Source organism: Crocuta crocuta, unplaced genomic scaffold (assembly GCF_008692635.1).
Source record: "Crocuta crocuta isolate KB4526 unplaced genomic scaffold, BGI_CrCroc_1.0 scaffold99, whole genome shotgun sequence".
Lineage (NCBI taxonomy): Eukaryota > Metazoa > Chordata > Mammalia > Carnivora > Hyaenidae > Crocuta > Crocuta crocuta.
Window position 1 is genome coordinate 1,303,528 of NW_027551560.1, and position 23,530 is coordinate 1,327,057.

Genomic DNA, 23,530 nt, shown 5'->3' on the forward strand with positions numbered 1-23,530 from the left:
CTGGCCATTTATTTTTATTCCTTCTTTGGGTCTTTTCACATTTTTTTTATTGAGTCATTTATCTTTGGGTGTATACCACCACAGTTTATAGATTCTGCACATTTACAACTCGTTAGATATTTGGCAAATGTTCTTCCATTATTTATTTTGCTTGTGTTTTAATTTATTTATAATTTGTTTTATACTCATTTGCTCGACAAATATTAACTGAAAATCTGCTCATTTGCAGTAAGCAAAGCAAATATTTTGGTAGATGAGTCTAGTTTTAACACAAATTTGTCAGCATTGTGCTTTACTTCTGTTTTTTCTATTTTCCTTAGGAAGCCCTATTCCATAATTATAAGAAATAGTCCTGAATGTTTACCTAAAGCTTCTATAGATTATTAAATATCCTGGGTTTTTGAATTTAGCAGGAATTAATTCCATGGTCTGAGGTAGGTCTTTAGCTTTTTTTTTTCTTTTTCCAATAGAAAGGCAATCCACAAAATCATGCCTTGAAATCCATCTTTCTCTGATGAGAAATACAATCTTTATCATAACCCATATTCTCACCAATAATGGGTCAGTTTGAAGGGTTTTTTTTCCCCCTGTTTGGTTTCTTTTCCTATTCCTGTGTCTACCTTAATGTCTATATGTGTCTGTCATGAGGACTCAATTATAGCTCATATGCCTTAATTTGCTACCTAATAAAACAAGGACCCTGTCATTGTTCTTTTTCACATATTTATTAGTTATTCCGAGGAATCGTCTTTTGTAAATGAGCCTTTTTAAATTTTTTTAAATATTTATTTATTTTTGAGAGACAGACAGACCACAAACAGGGGAGGGGCAGAGAGAGAGGGAGACACAGAATCCGAAGCAGGCTCCAAGCTCTGAGCTAGCTGTCAGCACAGAGCCCAACATAGGGCTCAAACTCATAGATCGTGAGATCATGACCTGAGCCAAAGTCGACACTTAACCGACCAAGCCACCCAGATGCCCCTGTAAATGAGCCTTAGAGTCAGTTTGTTAAATGCCATAAGGCATCTTGTTGATATTCTGATTTGAAAATTATTTGAATGTATACATTAATTTGCAAAAAAAAATTGACCTTCGCAATAGTAAATGGAAACTAAGAAGTCTCCATTTGCTGAACTCTTTTTATCTACAGTAACTCCACAGTAAAACTTCAAAATTTATATAGATTTTGCACATTTCTTGTTATATTTATGAGTAATTTATGTTTTTACTTGTTATTGCTATTGTAAGCAACAGCCCTTTTTCCCCATTACATTTCAGAAATAGTTGCTGCCTACGAATAAGTATTGTTTTAGGATATTAATCTTGTATCCAAGGACAAAAGCCAGTATTAATTGTGGGTAGGGGGTGGGGAAGGAAGACAAACAGAGAGCCTGGAGAGACCCAAAGAACAAAACCACACTTAAGATGCTATCCAGAGCTATGAGAAGCACCCTCAGCACCCTAGCCTGGCTGAACAGAGTGAGGCATGGGAGCAAGACCAAGAAACTCCAGAGTAATTTGGGCAAGCGTAGTGCTACGACTTTGAAGGACACTGAAGAAATGGCTCCACGCTGTGTTTAAGCAGAGGCAGAACCTTCCATGGTGTACATAAGTTTTCCCAAGGCTGAAGCATGGCACAGAAGAGGCTGAGCAGTGACTGCTCTACCACTGGGTAGTCCTGCTAAGAGCCAATGACAAAGATTCCTGGAGAGGGGCACTGCCAGAGGGACAGTCTGTAGACTTGCAGGGTGAGACCACGGTCAGGAGCACAGGTCTTAGCAGCACATGCCAGTGCACACTGAAAGGCCAAATGGGACCAGTCACATTCTGGGAGGATAGAGCGGGGAAAGAGGGCAGCAACCAAAGGCCGAGTCACAGAAGACAGGCTACAAGGAAGACTCAGAGGACTGGGCACAAGAGAGACGTCACCCTCACCGCCATGATGGTACACAAGCTTCCCGGGCCTCATGACGCCATTCTGGGAATAGAGAAACAGGAAAAGCTCTTGGTATGGGGGAAATACCCCAATTTAGAAGTATGCACTTTCAAGAGACTATGTTTAAATAATGAATTCACTGAGTAATTTCCTGAAAGAGGTCAAATTCTAAACTGGCAGATCTTGAATTACCCTGAAGTGGCAAGATTGAACCTTTTTGCCCCCAAAGGGAAAGAGGCTCATAGCACACTGAATTCAGTCATGGAGGAGAAATGTTACATTTGTGCAATGTCTGAGTCATAATGTGTAACTTTTTAAAGCCTCTTCAGGCTAATATAGTTTGTGTGGTTACATAGATCCTAGAAGACATGAAAGTTTTGTCTCCTGATGTCTGCTACTACATGTGTACACACTAAACTACATTCTACAGTTATGGGAACAAGGCCAAAAACTGTAGGGTACAAGTGAGAACAGTCACTACTTCTACCTGGAAAAGAAAGACTCTGAAAACCAAACATCCAAAATACGTCACTTCATTTAACACTTCGCCTGCAGACAACCCACTATCTGAATACTCTGGATAGAAAAAGATCAAAGTGCAGTCTACATGTGGTACTTACAGACATGCAATGATGGAACAGGGAAATGAAGATACTGCCCAACACTGCCCAAATTATGTAGCCTACCTGTATTTTGACCTACTTAACAAGGAAGGATTAAAAGTTTGATTTGAAGGTTCCAATTCCAGGAAGTATTGACTCATTGCATCTTACCCTGTCTCTCCCACTGAATGCAGCTGTGAAACCTGGACACAATATGTACAGCAGCTACCTAAGGACCCTGGAAAGTAAATAATAGTATGTAGAGTGGAAAAAGACAACAAGAATTCAAAGGACCACTGAACTGGTGTTGGGTTCTCCACTGTCTTTTCTTATGGTTTCTGGACAGATCTCTGAGATACTGGAAGGGATGGTGAAAGCTCCAAGAGAAGCTCCTAGTTAAGGCAAAGGGGACCCTGGCAGCAACAGAGGGAGAGCAAATGGGTTGGAGATTTTCTTGTCTGGAAGTTTTTTTAATCTGTTTTCTTTGATAATTACAAAACTTCTCAAGCTATGTTATTTCATATTGGGTGAGTTTGGTTTGATACTAAAAAAAAAAAAAAAAAAACTATTTTAGGGGCGCCAGGGTGGCTCAGTTGGTTGGGCGTCCAACCTCAGCTCAGGTCATGATCTCACGGTTCATGGGTTCGAGACCCGCATCCGGCTCTGTGCTGACAGCCAGCTCAGAGCCTGGAGCCTCTTTCAGATTCTGTATCTCCCTCTCTCTCTGACCCTCCCCTGCTCATGCTATCTCTCTCTCTCTCTCTCTCTCTCAGAAATAAATAAAACATTTTTAAAAAATTTTAAAAGCTATTCAAAAATAACAAGGTAAAGAATAATATATAAAGATTGGTCTCATTTTTTGTTTATAAAAGGTCTTATATACATTAGGGAAGCTTTTCTGTACACATAAGAAATCCCAGACAGATATACAAAATATTGTTAACAGTTACTTCTTTGAAGTGGGCTTGGAGATATAAGGGGGAAGAGAAAGGAAATAGTTTGGGCTTTCATTTTAAATTCTTTTGAACTAAGAAAAATCACGGACATTTAAAACCTACTTTAATACATGAGGTGTGAATATCTATGTGAGGTAATGGGTATTTAATTAATTAATTAATTTAATTAACTAATTAACCAATCTTACCATGGGAATCATTTTGCAACATATATATTTATCAAATCATTATGTTACACATTAAACTTCTACAATGTTACAGGCCAATTATATCTCATTAAAAACTGAAAACCTTTAAATAAAAAGTAAAATAAAAATAAACTATTTTTTAAATAGTAGTAAGAAATAATAATGCCTTTGTAGAGAGTTTGTTAATCAGAGCAGCTGACCTTCAGCCAACCCTGGGAAACCCCATTCCTAGGAACACCCATAGTTAAAGGTATCTCAATATGGTCAGGGAAAAGAACCTGAAAGTCTACGATCAAACCATTCCTCCAAGTTTTGCCCTCATTGGCTACTCAAAAGCAGTCAACGTATAAAAGGCATACCCATAGCCAAGAAGGAAGTTGCCTGGAGTTCCATAACCAGATCCTTTTGAAGGAGTCCCAGGAATTGAACCCAGTTTCTCTGGGTTAACAATATACAAGCCCAGTTTTAAAATTTTTTCCAATTTAGGGGCGCCTGGGTGGCTTAGTCAGTTGAGCGTCCGACTTTCGCTTAGGTCATGATCTCGCAGTTCGTGGGTTCAAGCCCCGCGTCAGGCTCTGTGCTGACTGCCAGCTCAGAGCCTGGAGCCTGTTTCCGAGTCTGTGTCTCCCTCTCTCTCTGACCCTCCCCTGCTCACGCTGTCTCTCTCTCTCTCTCCTAGAAATAAATGAAAATATTAAAAAAAAATTTTTTTCCAATTTAAAGTTAATGTTTCCAAGATATACATATAAGAGTACAGAAATTCTTGATACTAAAAGACACCATCATCAACAACAAAACTAGATATGTGATCTTGAGAAAATTGCATAATTTCTTGTTCAAGTAATGTCCTCAAAAATACAACAGCAGACCGGGTTATGGACAAGACCTTTACCAGTTCCTAGAACTAGTGAGTCACACTATCTGGTTTGGAAATTGAATTTTACACAGTTCTTTTATCCAGATTCAGATTTCATTTGTCATTAGATTGATATTGCCCAGTAGTCAAAGGTCAATCTTTAAAACATTTTTACCAAACACTATAAATCTCCAGTTGGTTGTTCAGATTTACTTAGCACAGGAACAAAGCTCTTAAGCAGAAAATTCTTCACAAATTAAAAGTTTTTTCTTCTACTAAGCATTGAAATACATCTGACTTTAGAGATATTTATATTTTTAAACTATGTATATGTAGCCTAAGGAAAATATGCATTACATTGAAGAGCCAAAATCAAAGAATCATTTTGTATAAATAATTTTACTGAAAGATTGTCTGAATACTTTTATATACATAAACAAAAATATCAAAACTTAGTAGCCAAGGAATAAAAACTAGGCATCAGCAATTTTTTTTGGATATGATAATTCACTTTTAATATCCTGCATATCATTCCACATAAAGCTTCCTGATACCAGTCCTGCTATTTCTTCATGGATGCCTGTCCCAATTCTATTCCAGCTGCACCCCAACGCACTGACCTCTCTGGACCTCACATGTCTACTGCTGACCCTGTTTTCACCTCATACATCTTTCCTGCCAGCTCCGTGCAACAGCCATGGGTCATTAGCCTGCCCCAGAACAACCTGGTTGTCTTTCCTGCATTGATCAGACAGAATTTGCTCCTCAGACATGGTGGAGGGAAGGAAGAATATTGTGAATGCATAAAGGAAGGAGGGATGAGGGGGAAGGGAACAAGGGAGGGTGGATGGCGGGGGGAAGAGGGTTAAGGAATGAATGTATTGGTTGCCAGTTGGCCATCCATGTTTGCTTTCTTCCTTCTCCCACTTAAAAGCCCTGCCCAGAATAATTTCTTCATATTTGAAAAATGAAAGAATCCCTTGAATAATGATAAGTGACATAACATGCACTAAACTGGTTTCCGATGAGAAACTGATTTATCGCCTACATTTCAGAGCCCTGGGAAAGTTGACATGGAAGGATAAATGGATTTCAGGGCAGGCAGTGAATTTCTGAAGTACATTTCAGAAGCCCTCCTCCAAGTCATAAATAAAAGCAGGTTGCCTACAGCCTGGCACAGATGACCAGGACAAAACACCATGCCATCCAACACCCAGTCAACACCCTCTTCACAACACCAAAAGCAGATGACCAGATATTCTAGAAAGATGTTTCCCAAGGCAACTTCCCTCTGTCTCCCCCCATCAAAAAAAAAAAAAAAGTTCAGAACATGAGGGCCTGAAAACAATTACTCAGGGGAAAAATTGTTGTAGGGAGTTTGACAAGTATAAAAGAATAATACAATCTTCAATAAAGTTAATGGCAAGATTTTAGTTTCAAAATACACCTGCTTTCCTCATCCCTCCAAGACTGTACTTCCCATCCTGAACCACCTACTAGCAACCCCCACAATCCAGAGGAACCAGGTACCTGGTGATTATGTTTAACAGATACCTAGTCATCTAATTCCTATGTTCCTGTTCAAATATGAAGTATGAAGGTAAGGTGATAGTGACTTCAAGGAAGGTGAAGGCCAGCAAATAAGAGAAGTTACACAGCACCCACTAGGAGAGAGAAGCCCCCACCCACACATGTTCATCTCCATCCATTTGTTCCCTTGCAGGAGAAACTTTGTCAAGAGACAAAACCCATTGGACATTTCATAGCAAAGGTGAAACCCCAGGTTGACACTTACATTTCATTTGCTTGGAGATGGACTTGTTAGGTTCAAGCCAGTGCTAGGGAGAAAAAAGCAGAGATTATGGGTCAAACGGCTGAACCATACTTATTATGCATACTTAATAACAAAAGAAATTTAACATAGTCTTTTTCCAAAGGACAGTCTTGGTTCCCATAGATATTCCTCAAGGTTCCGCCTTCTGAAGATCAACACAAACAATTCCGCAATAAGAATACAACAGGCAAGGGTATAAATTACAGAGAATGAGTACTTTCTGAGTAGTATATGAGTCACACAGTTGCTAAGAGAGAAGAACAAGGGAGAGAACATGCACTTCAATGGGATATTCTCATGGCTCCAGTGAACTCCTAGGTGATGGAGTTCCATTGCTCTGGGCGAGTCACAGATGGCTAAAGACTTGGACATTCATGACCTCAAAGAGTCACAGTCCAAGACAGTTTCAGCACCCTGCTTCCCTGCCAGGTAACCTCTGTTCAGGTGAACAGTGGGCCAAGCCAGCATTAGCCCCGTCACACAGAGGTGATTCTTCCTTTATAGCAGGGAGGAAGAAAGGACTTTAAATATCTACCTTCAGAGGCCTGAGATCCTCCAGAAGAAAAACCAGCTCTATCACAAAACAAAGCTGCCCAAAGACTTGGGTGGCTCGGAATGGTGATTTCAACAGGCGTTCAAAGCCGATACCTCGCTGGCCCCAGTGGCTAGCTCATTCCCCACCATGTGTGGAGGTCATTTCAACATGCTAAAAGCCAGGCGACTTTTGATATCACTAACCAGGATGTCCCGAAGCCACTTGGGAAATGCTAGGAAGCGTCACTCTATACACCTGCAGTTTATAAAGACACTAAGAGGAGTGCCACTGGTGTCCATGAGGAGATCAGAGAGCCCGCACTTACTGGGCATCCTCCACTTTCAATACTAGAGAGGAAAAGAGGATGCTCAGCATCAGTTGAGGCTTCCACCCCATTTGTGTCATCCGGCAAGCCTCAAAGTTCTGTATTGTCCCTACCATTTGATATCCATGCAAAACCATGAAGTTTAATAAGAGCTAGCATTTGCTGAGGGCTTCCGAAATGCCAGGTGTTACTCTAAGCATTTCCATGGGCCATCACTACCAGCCCATTTACAGATGAGGAATCGGGGAGCTCGCCTAAGGTCACCCAGAAAATAAACAGCGAAGCCAGCATGCAGCAAGATTCCAGAGCACAGGCCTTTAACCTTGGCCATGCTGCCTCCCAACAGATCAATTTGCTCTAAAACAGATCAGTCTCCTCAACCAACATCGCTTCTTTCCCCAGGAGCTGAAAAATTGAGTGGTCAAAGCAGTAGTTTCCAATCCAGGGTATCAGAGCTCTACAACCTTCAAACACAGGACTAGCGGTCTTTTAATTATGTCAGCATCATGAAGAGTTCTACAGAAAACCATACCTTTACCTATGACATATTGCACAAACTGAAATAGCACATTTCTTTGCTTCTGATCAAAATTATAGCAGTTTATCTTGAGAACTCCATTTATCTCCTTTTTTTAATTTTTTTAAATTGTAGTAAAATACACAACATCAAATTCGCCATCCTAACCATTCTCAAGGGCACAGTTCAGTGGTACTAACTACATTCAGAAGAGCGAGAAACCATCACCACCATCTACCTCTAGATCGCTTTCATCTTGTAAGACAAACCCTAGTCCCAGTAAACAGTCCCTCCCCAGTTCCTTTTCCCCAGGTCCCTGGAAACCACCATTCTACTTTTGGTTCTGTGTTGTTTTTAATTTTTTAATGTTTATTTATTTTTGAGAGAAAGAAACCACGCAAGTGGGGGAGGGGAGTGTCTCTAGAGAAGGAAACAGAATCCGAAGCAACTCGAGGCTCTGAGCCATCAGCACAGAGCCCAACGCGGGGCTCAAACCCACAAACTGTGAGATCATGACCAGAGCTGAAGTCGGATGTTCCACTAACTGAGCCACCCAGGAACCCCTTGGTTATCTGTTTCCATCAGAAGTGATGCTTGGCATTTACAGAGTTATAACTGAACACTGGAAAATAGATATTGATTGTACAAGGTTATACAGCTAGTAAGTGGCCCAAAGTGTTTTTACTTCTCTCTCAGTTTTCACAACTATAATATGGGAATAGCAATAGTACCTACCTTGTAGGGTTGTTGTAAGGATTTTAGAAGTTAATAAAAAGTTAATAAAGCATAAGACATTTATACAGGGCCTGGCAGGTAAAACATATTGAAAAAATGCTTGTTTGCAGATGCTGAGGTTACTTAATAAGTACAGTTTAATTGCTAGACCACATCCCGTGGAAGAATAAAAGGGGATTCTGATGATTAAATACTTTCCTAGAAATAAATAGGGTAATTCAGAACTAAGGTAAGAAAGCAAATCCCTACGGAGATCAATATCTACTGCAATTGTTTCACAGAGGAGAATCACCAGTCATTTTGCCAATAAATCTGAAACAGACTTTCTGAATTCTCCTTGCTTGGCATCTTTTGAACTCCTTAGCCCTCCCCTGCCTAACTTCAAACCTGCCTCTCTTCCTCCTCTCTGCCCCCAGGGAGGACAGGTACATTTCACTTAATGTGCCCATACTAGTTAGTCAGTGGCAATCTCCCAGGACCATGAAGAGGGTTTCAGGCTCAGTGAGAATGAGCGCCATGATGGATTGGCTATGTCTGCCGCAGAGGGTAGGGCATATTTAAGGTACACCTGCAAGGTATTTGCCATCTGTGCCCCAAATAGATTTACTCTAAATGAACTGGCCTCCTCACTGTCCTACAAAATACACCCTGAAGTTTCTGATAGGAGGTCAGAACCTCCTCTTGTCCTACTCATACCCTATGCTAGCCTCTCAAACCTTGTGTATCTTTTTTTTTAATGTTTATTTATTTCGGGGGGGGGGGGGGGGNCAATATGGGGCTCAGACTCACAAGCCATTAGTTCATGACCCGAGCCAAAGCTGGACGCTTAACTGACTGAGCCACCCAGGCGCCCCAAACCTTGAGTGTCTTAGTTACCTATGCCTACAGTGTGACCACTACTTTTCCCAGACAATGATTCTTATGTGACGGTATAGTCGTGGGGTGGAGAGCCCTAATAAAAATAAGCCAGCAGTAGTCATGTGTCAAGGGATTATAAGAAATCATTTCTTCAGAAAGGGTCAAACTCTAGTATCTATTAAAATTTAAACACCTGGCTGGCCTATAGCCCATGAATTCCTTCATTCCACAGTTTGTCCATGTGTACCTAGAGGAATATAACCAGGATTCTCACTAAAAGATTATATACAATTATAAAGTATTAGAATGCTAATGGCCATCATCAGGAAAATGGTAAATAAATGGCAATCTGTTCCTATTGTGGATTCTGTAGTGTATTATAGGAGGTAGAGCTTTATGTTTAACATGGTTAGATCTCTAAAGCACACTGCAAGATGCAAACAGTGAATTCAGAACTATGGCCGCAGTTCCCAATTCATACACTGAAACGCTCCAGGGAAAAGCAGCCATTCTAATCATCTGTCAGACACCCACTGTGCAAACTGGAAGCTCAAGGAAGTTCCCAGTTCCAACATTAGATCATGCTACATTCCTTTTCATGCCATACTGTTTGAAAAGCTGGGTTTTTAGCGATTTCTGTGATAAAAAGCAAGGACCATACTAAAATAGGTGAGAGAGGCAATGAGTGTGGCAATATCAGATCTGATCCCAGAGTCTGAGGAGCCATGCGGTGCCCAACAGCTGCACACGTCCTGTTAGTAATTGTGGTTAAGAATGAAATGAAATTACTATTTTCATGTATGTCACATTTTAAATGCCAACTAAGTTGTGAGGACATAAATACTAAGTTGGTTGGCTCTCACTCTTACCAGACAGCACTGTTAGATATTCCTTTTACCTAGGGCACCATGAAATAATTACTAAGATACTAAGAGAGCCACAAATCAACAAAGTTGGGAACCTCTGAACTATGGTATCATACAATGGATGTGTTTTCTTTTTTTTTTTTTTTAATATTTCATTTATTTCTGAGAGAGAGAGACAGCGTGAGCAGGGGAGGGTCAGAGAGACAGGGAGACACAGAATCTGAAACAGGCTCCAAGCTCTGAGCTAGCTGTCAGCCTGATGCGGGGCTCAAACGCACTAACCGTGAGATCATGACCTGATCTCATGACCTGAGCCGAAATCGGACGCTTAACTGACTGAGCCACCCAGGCACCCCAATGGATGTGTTTTCTAAGTAGATTTCCAAAGAACACATAATAGGCCTCTAAATGTATTTTTTAAAGACCTAAAATGATACACATTAAACTGATACCAGTGAGGGTGAATAACAGAAAGAAAATGGGAATTTAGGGGTGTTTCTCAAAAGAAACCATGACTTCTGTTTTATCTGATGTTTTAACCTACTTTTTACATGTATTCATGCATTACATGAATATTTAAAACTCAATTTTTAAAAAAGGAAGCTAAGCTCTACTCAGAGGTTAAAAGGTAGATTTTACGTAATTTAGACTCAAGAAGAATTTCGTCCATAACGGGCAGATGCCAAGTCCAGCTAAGCCCCCCGGCATTGGTCTAGCTCAGGAGCCAGCTTGGGTTCAAATCCCAGCTTGGCCACTTATTAGTGATGTGACCTCCAGCAAGTTTCTTCCTCGTTTCCTCACTTACAGCATCATCATGAGGTTGAAGTAGGTTAATGCATTAAGAAGCCCTGAGAACAGAGTGTGGAGCATAGTGAAGGCTCAGTAAACACCAGCTGTTCCCATCTTCTGTGGATGCACTCAGAGACATTTCCAAGTTGGTGCAGTGGCCCCTCTCGGTGAGCCCACCTCTGCCACTCTCTTGCTCTCACACTCCCTCCCCATCTGCCTCTTGCTCTACATGAAGGGAAATTATCCTCCCTTTTTATCTTCTTCCTTGTAGAGCTAGGAGTTGGGCCATGAAGCCAAGTCTAGACTACACTCACAACTCCCGCTGTTACTATATGTGCAGGTGGATCACACGTGATGCTGTGTGCTTGATAATTAGAAATAAGGCTCAGGACATTCACTGCATTGCTATTTTCCTTTCAATTGCCACTTGGGATACATGCTAGTTTTGTCTTTTAAGTCTGTTTCCTTACTGGAAACTGAAATTCCCTAAGAGAGGTAGAAAGAAAAGCCTGCCAACCAAATATCTGAATTTGTGGCTGGCTTACAGTATCTGAAAACTTCATTTCCTCAACTCTCATTTAGCTTAAGAATTCCAAAGACTACAGAAGCTAAGGCCCAACTATTAATTCTACCTAATGAGCTTAGGAAGTAAGATGAATCAGAGGATACATTCCCTCAGTGTGATCTGAAGGTATCAGGAATGTATCTGCAGAGATAACACCAGGGCTCTGCCCAGATCCCCTATGCTGTTTTCCCCTTAGTTATATGGCATCCTGACCCTTTTTTAGGAAGGCTGCCTCAGGTTACTGGAATCCAACAGGGTGACGAATGAGCCTCCCCACTCATCTCTTAACTGAGGGAGCATAAATACCTCTGCTCCCTCACCCCTTGGTTGGGGCAACCCTACGGCATGACCAACCACTCTTCCAGAGCTCCTCGTTGGCTTTCAGCCCAAGTTACACTCCACACAACTTTGTTCAACATCACACACTTGTGGGACGTCCTTCCAATCTCCTAGAAGTCTTTTTTCTTGGGAACAATCCCTAATAAAATTAGAATTTTTACCTCAGGATCCACTTCTGGGAACCAGAGCCAACACAGGCCCCTAACTCCCCACCAACAACTGCCCTCCTGCCAGGGTATTTAAAATCCTTCCTTTGGAGGTTTTATTCCTTTTGCTTCCAGCTTGAACCCTGGTAACCTATATATCCCCCTATGAGAGATCCCAATTTAACAAGGGTTTCAGTCTGGACAATCCAGCCTGCCCACATTTCAAGCCACCTCTTCGAACAAATTTATTTTGATTCATAGCGGCTTGAACCAAATAAAAGTCAAAGGAAGCCTCACAAAAGGGGTAAAAAGCAGAGTGCTGACTAACCTTTCTATGTCCCGATTTCCTTCTCTGTGGTCTTGGGGCAGGGGCTTGGGGGGGCGGGACAGATTCCAGGAACCCTAAGATTCCTTCAGCTCTCACATTCCATATTCTATGAATCTGAAGGATAAGAACACTGCCAATAAACGTTACCTCTTTCATTTTGCAAGGCCCAGCTGCACTTAGCCCTAAGAGATCATTTTTCTCTACCCCATCAGAGAAATAGTGCATTTCTTTATAATTTCCAATTTGGGCTTCTTTAGGGGAAGTTGCGAGAAGAACGGGGCTGGGGGAGGGAAGGTGGGTGTGAGATGGTGATTTGTGACTAAGTAGATTGATTTTTAATTTGGTAGCTGCTGAGCCAGAGGGAAAAAAACCCAAAACTCCCAAAAGTAAACAATATAACACACTTGGTTATCTTCAAATGTTGGGCTTCTGTTGAAATTGATTCACAGAATAAATTACACACCTCTCTGTTATCTTTCCCAAAACCCTTGATGCCCTAAACCAGAATAATCTACAGCCCAGAGAAATGTGTTAAATAACCAACGGGGCTTTAAACAAAAATGAATGAATCTCCCAAACAGGAGATTGTCTTTCCCCTGAGGGGTAACCAGATCCAAAATCTGACCAATTCCCATCACAGCCCTGAAGAGATGGCCTGATTCTCACATCTCGCCTGGACAAAGCCCTAGAGTAACTCATTCTCCCTGCATTATCTAGCCAATTTATGCCATTTGTAGACCCTCCGGCCTCTGCAGGGGGGAAAAAAAAGAATCTCATCTGAATGAACTCAACGTTAACAGTGTTCTGGACGGTCCAGGTAGAGCTAGCTCCCAGCTATTTGGCTACCAGTAACCAATGGTTTCCAAGCCAGTTTCAGTGAAATCTACAACACAATGGTAACAACAGCAAAAATGTCTGTAGACCTGGCACACTCACAAGTTATTGTCCTTCTGGAAATCATCCTACGTAAGAAGACCTTCACTGTTTCAGTGTAATGTGTTTCTTCAACCATAACTGCTCTTGCATTCTGGGTACTCAGGGATGAATAAAATAGAAATAACAGCTGGGAAGAGAAGAAACACCATGGGAAGCAGAGGCGGAAACAGCAAGCCTACAAAAGAATAAGCACGATTTTCTTTTCATAAAGGACTAGACAGTATAAATATTTTAGGTTTTGTGGCCCATATGGTCTGTCAGAACTACTAAACTCTGCCATCGGAACACAAAAGCGGCCATAAACAACACATAAATGAATAGAAATAGCTGCGTTCCCATAAAATTTTATTTACTAAACAAATGGGAGCCATCCTGACACTTGTGTGCCAAGCCCTGCTCTATATCCAAGAAATCCTTAATGTATACTTGAAGGAAAAAACAATTAGCAGTCTGAAAATGCAACAGAGGTTGTAAAAATATCAACTGTTTAGGGGCGCCCGGGTGGCTTAGTCGGTTAAGCGTCCGACTTTCGCTCAGGTCATGATCTCACGGTTCGTGGGTTCGAGCCCCACGTCGGGCTCTGTGCTGACTGCCAGCTCAGAGCCTGGAGCCTGTTTCAGAGTCTGTGACTCCCTCTCTCTCTGACCCTCCCCTGCTCATGCTGTCTCTCTCTCTCCTAGAAATAAATAAAACATTAAAAAAAAATTAAAAAAATATATCAACTGTTTAACATTAACAAACTGCTGTTTATTTTAAAGTACGCTGAGACACCAAAATACGCTGAGAGGAAACGATGGGATTCCTTCAAGCTTGTTACAACGGAACTTGTTACCACGTAACACTTGCTGTCTAGCCGTAGATATTTCACATAATCACCAAACTTCTAAGTTCAAAGATCTTCTAGCTGCCAGAAACAGGAAGCTTTCGAACTCTTTAAACCACAGAGTAAAAAAAAAAAAAAAAAAAAAAAAAAAAAAAAACTTTAAAATTTTAAAAAAATTACAAGACAGAAACTTAGAAAATAAACTCCCGAATCATCACAGTAAGTTAGGATTCTGAATGAATCCCTACTTCTGATGTGCTAATGTTCTAGAGAAGTATCAGAGAAGATCTCCCTGGGAAAGTCTNTAAAAAAAAAACAAAAAAAAAAACCTGTTAAATGTTGACAATATGGACTAATGCACTTAAATAACAACCCTGTGGCATAGGTACTGTTAATCTGTCCCCATTTTACAGGTAAAGAAATAGAGGCATTGGTTAAAGAGGCTGCTTAAAGTCATACAATCAGCAAAAGGCAGAGCCAGGATTTAACCCAGCCTTCCTGGTACCAAAGCTCTTAGATCTTAAGCAGTAATGTTCCCCGTATTCCTTCCTTCTTGATGTTTAATACTGGAGCCCATCCTCCTTATATATTTTTTTTAATGTTTTATTTATTTCTGAGAGAGAGAGACAGCATGAACAGGAGAAGATCAGAGACAGAGGGAGACACAGAAACTGAAACAGGCTCCAGGCTCTGAGCTGGCTGTCAGCACAGAGCCCGACACGGGGCTGGAACTCACAAACCATGAGATCATGACCTGAGCCGAAGTCGGACGCTTAACCAACTGAGCCATGCTTCCAGAAGGTTTCCCTCTCCTCATTCTATTCTTTCTGCTCTGAATGTCCCTGGTTGGTCTCCTTTGCTGGTTTCTTCTTCTGTCATCCTTTTCTTAAAAAACTGATGTTCTTTAGGTTTCAGCTTCTTCTGTTATTCTTTCCCTCAGCTCTGCAGTCTCTTCTCAGGGTTTTGAGGTAGTGAAAGCCTCAAGTGCTCCAAAACCTCTATCTGGGTCCTAAACCTCTTCATTAAGCTTCAGATCCCGGTTTGCAGCTATAGACTGAACATCTCTACCTCATCATCTCAAAGTATCCCAAACTCAACATGTCCAAATTTACCACTTCTTCCCCAAACCCTCTTTGTACAGTTGATTTGGTAAGTGGCTCTACCTGTACTTGGAACTCAAAAGGGCCCTGTAAGAAGCTCAAACACCCAGCTGGACAGGCTATGTAGAGGGGGGCGGGGCTCTCCACTTAGCAGAGGGAAGGAACGCCCAAGCCGCACCTTCCAGCCATCACCATGAAGGTTCCAGGCATATGAATGAAAGGACCTTGGGCCCCCTGCCCTCCAGAACAGACCAGCCACTAGCTGAATACCACTGCCTGAGCCCACTCAACACCATGTGGAATGGAAGAATCATCTAGCTGAGCTCTGCTCAAATTTCTGACCCCAAAGATTCTGGCATATGATAAAACTGCGTTCCTTTAAGCCCCTGAGTGTTTGAGGAGACTTGTTACACAGCAATAGAGAACTATAACTTTCTCATTCTTCGTTGTAGACTGAAGGTTTGTCTTCTCCACCCCCACCAAATTCACAAACTGGAGCTCTAATCCCCGATACAATAGTAACTTCAAAGCACTAACTTTGAAGGTAATAAGGTTTAGAAGAAGTCATGATGGTGGAACTGCATGATGGAATTACTGTCCTTAAAAGATTAGGAAGACCAGAGCACCTGCATGCTCTCCCCACCCCCCACCCAAGTATGCACACAGGCTAAAAGGCAGCACTCTGCAAGCCAGGAAGAGTTTTCACCAGGAACCAAATCTATCGGCCTCTTGAACTTGGACTTCCCAGCCTCCAGAACTGCAAGGACTAATTGTCCTGCATAAGCAGGTGTTTTCTTATAGAAGCCCAAGCTGACTAAGGCACTCCTCGTTACTCTCCATGGACAGAATACAGCTACAGTTCAACCTTTAAACGACATTTGCTTGATCACGCATGAAGAAGAAATCAACGTCTGCTCAAATTGTCGTTTCCTAACCTATACTGCTTTTATTTCTCCAAGTTATACATTATAGTTACAGTCTAGTCTTCTTATCAGCTGGACCTAAAAATGGTCTCTAGAGCTATATGAACCTTCCAAAACTGCTGGTCTCCCATCAGTTCTGATGTTCTTACCTTCTGGAAGCTTCTGGTGAGTGCTTCTCTAATGATGTAACTGAAACCTTATCAACCTAATGGATTTCTGCCCTTGTCTGAACCAAGCCCAGGAGGTTCCCACCACCAAGGAGGAAGACTGAGTTACCCTGGATATCCTGGTGGTGTTTTTCCCCCTAACTCAGGTAAGGATAAAAATGGCTTTTGGGGGGGTGCCTGGGTGGCTCAGTTGGTTGAACGTCCGACTTCGGCTCAGGTCATGATCTCATGGTTCGTGGGTTTGAGCCCCGCATCAGGCTCTGTGCTGAGAGCTAGCTCAGAGCCTGGAGCCTGTTTCAGATTCTGTATCTCCCTCTCCCTCTGACCCTCCCCTGCTCACGCCGTCTCTCTCTCTTTCTCTATCTCTCTCTCTTTCTCTTTCTCTCTCCGAAATAAATAAAACATTTTAAAAAAATTTTAATGGCATTTTTCACCACACTTATTCCTGTGTCTGCCTATTGGCCCAAACAAGATAACCAGTTCATGTGCTTGCTCCTCCCTCCACTAAAACTATAACATCCCAGTTACCTAAGTGACTTACAGATTGTAACCTGTCTTTATCAGGCATCCCCTCCCTTCATCAGGTGTAGACAGAGTTGATTATGAGCCATCATTTTAGTTAAACACCAAGTTCTGGTTTCTGCTGGAGGAATATGACAATTTCCCCAAATCTGTCAAGTTAATACCTTGGGCCACAATTGAACCACTGCACAAAATATCCAATTTTCAAGCTGTTAAAATACTGCTAGGTTTCCTGTAACTTGAGTGCTTTAAGTCCTTTGCCATAAAGCCAAGTTCCTTGTTCATACCTCTTTCCCAAATAGGCATCCCAATGGTCTAGATTTTTAATACACCTGAGACTTTAAAAACAAAAGTGGATTCATTAAGCAGACAAATTCATGACCAGTGACCTAAAGCAGCAGTACAAACCTCTTGAGTGCAGGGCTGCCCTAAATCATAGGTACCACTCTTGATTCTAGTTATAAGCACCTATGGAACAAATGTCCCCAAGAGCAAGAAGCAGCCTTTCAAAGGCAGGAGCAGCTGGTGGGACATAATGCTGTCTGGCTTTCTGGCACCTTCCCCAGAGTAAAACCTAAAATCACTGGGATTTTTTTAAATTCTATTCCAGGTCCTCCCCAAAGGTGCCTCTAGAAAAAGCAAACTATTCTTTTCTATTAAGAAAATTCATTGACAAGTTCACTAGTTCTTTCCGGCCACCAACATAAAAACCCCAGGGCTGTAATTCTATCTGGGGAAAGGAGGCACGTCCTTCTATTTAGGAGATCCCAGGTCATCCTCTCAGAAAGTGTACCCCGTGGCCACATGACCTACAATGCCCAAACACAGGGTGGTGGAGGAGATTGCCCCAAAGGTATCCATTTCTAAAGTGAACTTACAGTCTTTGAGTATGGATCAGAATGGCCCTGAAGTTAGAAAAGTCAATGATACTGATGTAGATGGGTTAAACAAATGCTTAGATATAGGGAAGTTAAAAATCAAAAGCACTGGGCCCAATCTGCCTGCAGACAGTAAACCAATACCTACAACCTAGTCCTGGAAGAAGTCCTCCTCTGACTGGGCTGGTGGGGGTGGGGGTACTTCCTCAGTTCTAAAGCGCTGGGGGTGACTTTCCCCTAGCTGGCTTTGGGAAAGGGGAAAAGGCAAAAGGGAAATCCAGGACAATGGACATCCCAAACTACAGCCATAGAAAGCAGTTATGAAATCCAGCTCACTACTTCAAAACTTCAGCTTTCCAAAGAGAAGTTACCTAAACACCTGAGAAGCAGTGGAAAAGAATAAGTTACATTGAAGAAAAAAATGCCTGGACTGAAGCCAAGTACTACATTTTCCTTCTGGGATTATTCCTTCTAAGGCTTCTAAACTTCTAATCCCAGCTTTCTCTAACAGTACAATGAGAGGAATAATCACCTAACTTTTCCCTAATCTCAAGCAACTAAGATTATAGGAGTTCTTCAGAAGAACAATATAGTGGAAAGTGGAGGGGATTTTTACCGACTGGTATTCAAGCTACCCCTCCCTTCATGAAAATTTAAAAATAATGGCAATTCTGAGCCCTTATCATTAAAATAGCAAAAGACCGTCATCATTTACTGACTCAATCCTCATCACTCTCAGAGGATATGGGGCATGAGACATCTTGTCAAACATATGGTGTGCCAAATGTAATAGTGCTAAATATTTAATATTCCATAATGGTTTACTGTAAATCAAGTTGTGAAGAGTTGTAGGCAAACCATCAACTCCCACAGCAAAGGTAAGCGCCACTTCAGCTTTTCTAACTAACATGATTTTGTCTGCTGATTAGCTTTCTATCCAAATAAATTTACTGGTTTTTTATTTTCCACTGAGAAAAAGTACATGACCTGATAAAGCCACCAATGGTGGTCAATTAATCTCTGCTTAAAACTCCCATATTAGCAGATCTTTGTGCCTCTGAGCCCATTTTTCTAATTATCCAAGTCTCATTTTCCCCCTACTCTCCCCAAAGATCATAATAATGGCCATCCTGCCTTTAAAAGAAGTTTTTGACATATATAGATCTTAGACTTGCTAATTATGGTTGGATTTTCTCTTACAGCCTCATACAAGTGCCTCACCTAGACCTAGCCAATGGAAAATAATTACAAAAATCACAATAAAAATAACACACACCATGTACTCAGTATCTACCATTTGTTAAACATTTGCATACTTTATCTCTAATTCCCATATCAACCTTACATGTAGGCATTGTTATCTGTTTTAACGATCAGTACAGGGACTCAGAAAGCTCCATAACTTGGTCAAGATCGCACAGCTGACTGACCAGCACAGGTGGGATTTAATTCGCATCTTTCAGAGTACAAAGTCCAGACAGTTCCATGCCGCAACTACTTTGCAGCCCAAGTGGAGGCTAGTCTCACACTGAATCTTTAGAATCAAAAGGCTCTAATAGCTGTAAGGTGGAGGGGATGGGGGGGGGGGGACAACTACTGAAGCAGCCCTCTAAGCAAATTTAGTGGATACATCAGATAAGACCGTTTTGTGTTGACTGTGGCCTGCATTTTTTTCCACTAATCTACTACCCAAATCTGGACACTAAAAGTTAAGCTAAGCCAAGCCAAAAATATAAATAACAATGAAGCATGTCAATCTAACCACTTCTTTAACTTAAAAAAAAAAAAGCGTAGACATGAAACAAGGTACAAAAATAGTATAACCACGCTCTTCTCCTAATGTTATCATCTTATATAACCACAGTACAATTATCAAAATTAAGAAACTCATATTAACACAATGCTATTAACTGAACTACAGACTTCATCTGGAGTTCACCAGTTTTCCCACTGCTGGCTTTTGCTCAGAATCCTGCATTGCCTTAGTTGATGTGTCTCTCTTGGATTAGAGACGTCCCCAGTCTTTTTCCTGGTCTTTCATGGCCTCAATGCTTGTGAAGAATATAGATAAATTGTTTTGAAATTATGACAGGTTTTATGGGTCACAAAAGTGAAACAATCTTCTATTTGGTTCCTTATAATAAAGGTTTACAAATCCCTGGCCTAGGCTATGCTTCAACTTTTCACTTGGGAGAGCAGTGGAGAGAATGTGGGTTCAAATACCATCCTTCCACCATTAATCACTAGCCTTAGGCAAGCCACTGACCCTCTCTGCATTTCGGTTTTCCCCTTCCTTATAATGTTGTGAAGAAGAATAGGGACCTGCTCAACTAATGGTTGCTAGAATTACTTCTGCAGGATAGGTTTTTAGAGTTGAGGATAGAATTTTACACAAAAAGAATCTATATTCAGTGGTGGTTAGATGACTAATATAGCCCACAGAATCTGCTTGACCCGCAGGGATTAGAGTTTGAACCATAATCCTAAACTCAACACTCACTCCATCACTTATTAGCTATAGGACCTTGGGCAAGTCACCATATCTTTGAATCTTTCTCTCTCCATAAAAGGTTAATATCTTCATAAGCCACAAGAAGCTACGTCTATGAATATCTTTATGCTATGGTCCCCAATACCAGTCTGAAGACCATAGCTGGGATGGCTACATCGAGTGTAGAATCAGGATGTGTTAAAATATATGTTCCTGGTCCTAGCCTCGCTATTCTGATTCAAGAGGTCTAGAACAGGGGCCATACTAAGCAGTGTTAGTAAACCCCTAAAGTGATTTTGTCAGAGGGCCAGGTCTGGGAACCACTGCTAACAGTAGGAAATGCAACCTGAATCCCCCACCCCGCCGTGACCTCATGTCAGCCCCACATCATCACCAGTATCCTGCTACCTTCCTCTCACTCAGGTAAATGGCCCACTAAAGAGTTCCTGCAGGTGCTACAGGAAAGCAAAATCTCTTTGTGAGCCACTGCACTGTATGTGTTTACAGAAGATTAGGTCCTACTGGACTCTAAGAGCTAAGGATGATTCCCCATGTTTCAGAACAAAATCTAACCCATTCCTTAAACAGCCTCCTCCTTTACAAAAATACACTCTAGAAGGCTCTCCTCATTGTATTGGGTCAGTAAATCTGAAAAAAGACTGTGGGGAGGGAACAGAGGGGAGAAAGATGACCAGGGACATCAATAGGAGGAGAGAAAATTAAAGAAGGCAGCAGACCACTACCTAGATGACCCCTGCTTGGCAGTAGGGAAGGGTAAGAAGCAAAGATCAGAGAAGGTACAGGGCCTCCATACAGGGCCATAGCTGAGACCCACAGCAGGGTTGCAGAAATGGGAAACCCCAAGCGGTGGGAGCTGGATGGAAATTCCTGAGACCTTCTGGATGTGAAGAACATATCACTGAATCCAACATATGTCATAAATATATATGTACTGGCATAGTACCCGGTTCAAAAGGGCAGACTCCCCTACTTTCTCTTATAAAATCAACAGATCCCAAAAGGATAGGTATATCCAGGAACAAGGATACAGTGAGGGCTGTCAAGTTTAGTGGTGTTCAAAGAGCAGCTTTCAAGGTATCTTAACCCTTCATCTGCCAAAGATTTTTTAACTGAAATGAAATTCACATAACATAAAATTAACCATTTTAGTAGTTTCACAATGTCATATAAGCACCACCTATATCAAGTTCCAAACATTTTCATCACCCCAAGAGAAAAGTTTGTGCCCATTAAGCAGTCACTCTCCTGTCCCCCCTCTCTATCAATAGCTTTTTACAGTGAGAAGTAGATTTTGTCCACAATGAGATTTTATGCCATCACTGTTTGAACCCACTGTTTGTCAAAGCTTCTCAAAGACACAGGAACTGGGTGGGAGTAGCTTTCTGGAAAAGTCTCAGGTAAGTTTTCTGTTCTCCTTCCTGCACTACCCACTCCAGCGGGAACAATGTCAAACTCTTCCACTCACACACACACTGGGCTGGTCAGTCTGATGTGGTCCATAGCCATGAAAACAAGTATACATCATGATTGCTCTGAGAGGAACTTCTTTGGTCACCCAAAACCAGAGTCATTTCCCGAAATGGGTCCAGACAGAGGTTAGCTCTTACCCGCTGCTTCTCTGGGTCCACATAACGAATGCCAAAATAGTCCTTCTCCAGCAAGCTGTAGTAATTGCAGATGTGGTCAATAAGAAACTGCCCTTTGGTCTCCCTCTGCAAAAGAAGCACATTTAAGTTTCAGCTAGAGCTCACCTTGTACATTCATGTCTAAAATGTGCCTCATTCACCCCATAGGTCTGTCCTTAGAGATTGGATTAGCTCACTCCAGTCCCTGGAGTAAGGACTTCCAAACTCCTAACTACAATCCACAGTGAGAAGTAGTTTTTAAGGCTGTCAACCATTACACACACACACACACACACACACACACACACACACTCACACACTCACACACACACACTCACACAACCAAAGGAACGCTAAAAAGAGAGCCAAAGAGACACCAAACAATACCCTGCATTGATGCATTCTACCCTAATAGGTTCTATTTTATTCTGTTATAGGCTATTTAATTTTTCAAAAGCTATTTATGACCCAGACCACTGATTTAGCAACTCATACCTACTGGAGACACAGAATTCACAAACCCACACACAATTCCACATGCAATGCCCCTAAACGTTTGCTGTAATTGCTCTGTATATAGTCACTCATTCAGCCCTTACAATAATCCAATGAGGAAGGTCTTCATATTACATCTACAAAAACAGACATAGTGAGAGGCTCAGTGGCTTGCCCAAAGTCACACAACTCATACAGAGGAAGGTAGGAATTGCCCCAGGCCACCTGGTTATAGAATGGGGGCTCCTAGGACACCAATTTGTCTCCCTAGAACATTAGTGAATGCACCGCAACTCTGCTAGAAGGCGCAGGCTGGATGGTGTGGAACTACAGTGAACAGTATCAAATGGAACACCCTGCCTCCCACTAGGAAAGGTGAAAACCTGCTGCTTCACGCCTCAAAGCCAGGACATCACATCCCTAGGGAAAGGAAAGGCACTGTATGAGATGGCGGGGAGGGGAGAAGGCAGACTGGGATTCAAAGACCACCTGAGTACCCTTAGGCAAACTCCCCAGCTGGTTCACATGGGCAAAATGAGTTGATTCGATTATTTTTCCTTCTAAAGTTCTAGAAGTGAGAGATCTGTCAGCCAAATCTGATTAAGATGAATACCATTACCACAAAGCCCTGTTAATAGCAAAGACTCTTCCAAGCCCTCATCAGGATATTTGATAAGATTAATTTCCACTTCAATCAAAGTTGCTGACAGACCCATGAAATGTTTTAGGAGTGGAATATGACCAAAAATAAATAAATGAAGAAGTTAGAGATATTAAGTGAGCCGTTCTTCTAATCTACTAAAAATAAATTTTGGAAGATCAATTTGATCTATGTTACATGATTATCTTTTCATTAGAAACTACCACTCTTAGCTCAGGAAGTTGAAGAAAAAGCCACTCACTGGTCTGGGACTCACTGCACTGAATAAAGGACTGGGACGTATACATACACATTATGATATGAAGCCCCAATTTCTCCTGAAATTACATTCAGTTTAATTTTTTTTAATGTTTTTTTGTTTATTTCTGAGAGAGAGAGAGAGACAGTGTGAGCAGGGGAGGGTCAGAGAGACTGAAGCAGGCTCCAGGCTCTGAGCTAGCTGTCAGCACAGAGCCCGACACAGGGCTCGAACCCACAAACCGTGAGATCATGACCTGAGCTGAAGTCAGACGC

The 23,530-nt window shown here is 41.7% G+C and overlaps 1 protein-coding gene across 1 annotated transcript in view; it reads right to left on the reverse strand.

The window, feature by feature from the left end:
• Window positions 1-23,530, reverse strand: part of FRMD3 (FERM domain containing 3) — a 299,629-nt gene that overhangs the window by 125,735 nt on the left and 150,364 nt on the right. The window contains exons 2-3 of the mRNA XM_077749548.1: window positions 21,844-21,948; window positions 6,334-6,376 (exon numbers count right to left, since the gene is read on the reverse strand). Coding sequence (XP_077605674.1) covers window positions 6,334-6,376; window positions 21,844-21,948 — 148 coding nt within the window. The remainder of the gene's footprint in view (window positions 1-6,333; window positions 6,377-21,843; window positions 21,949-23,530) is intronic.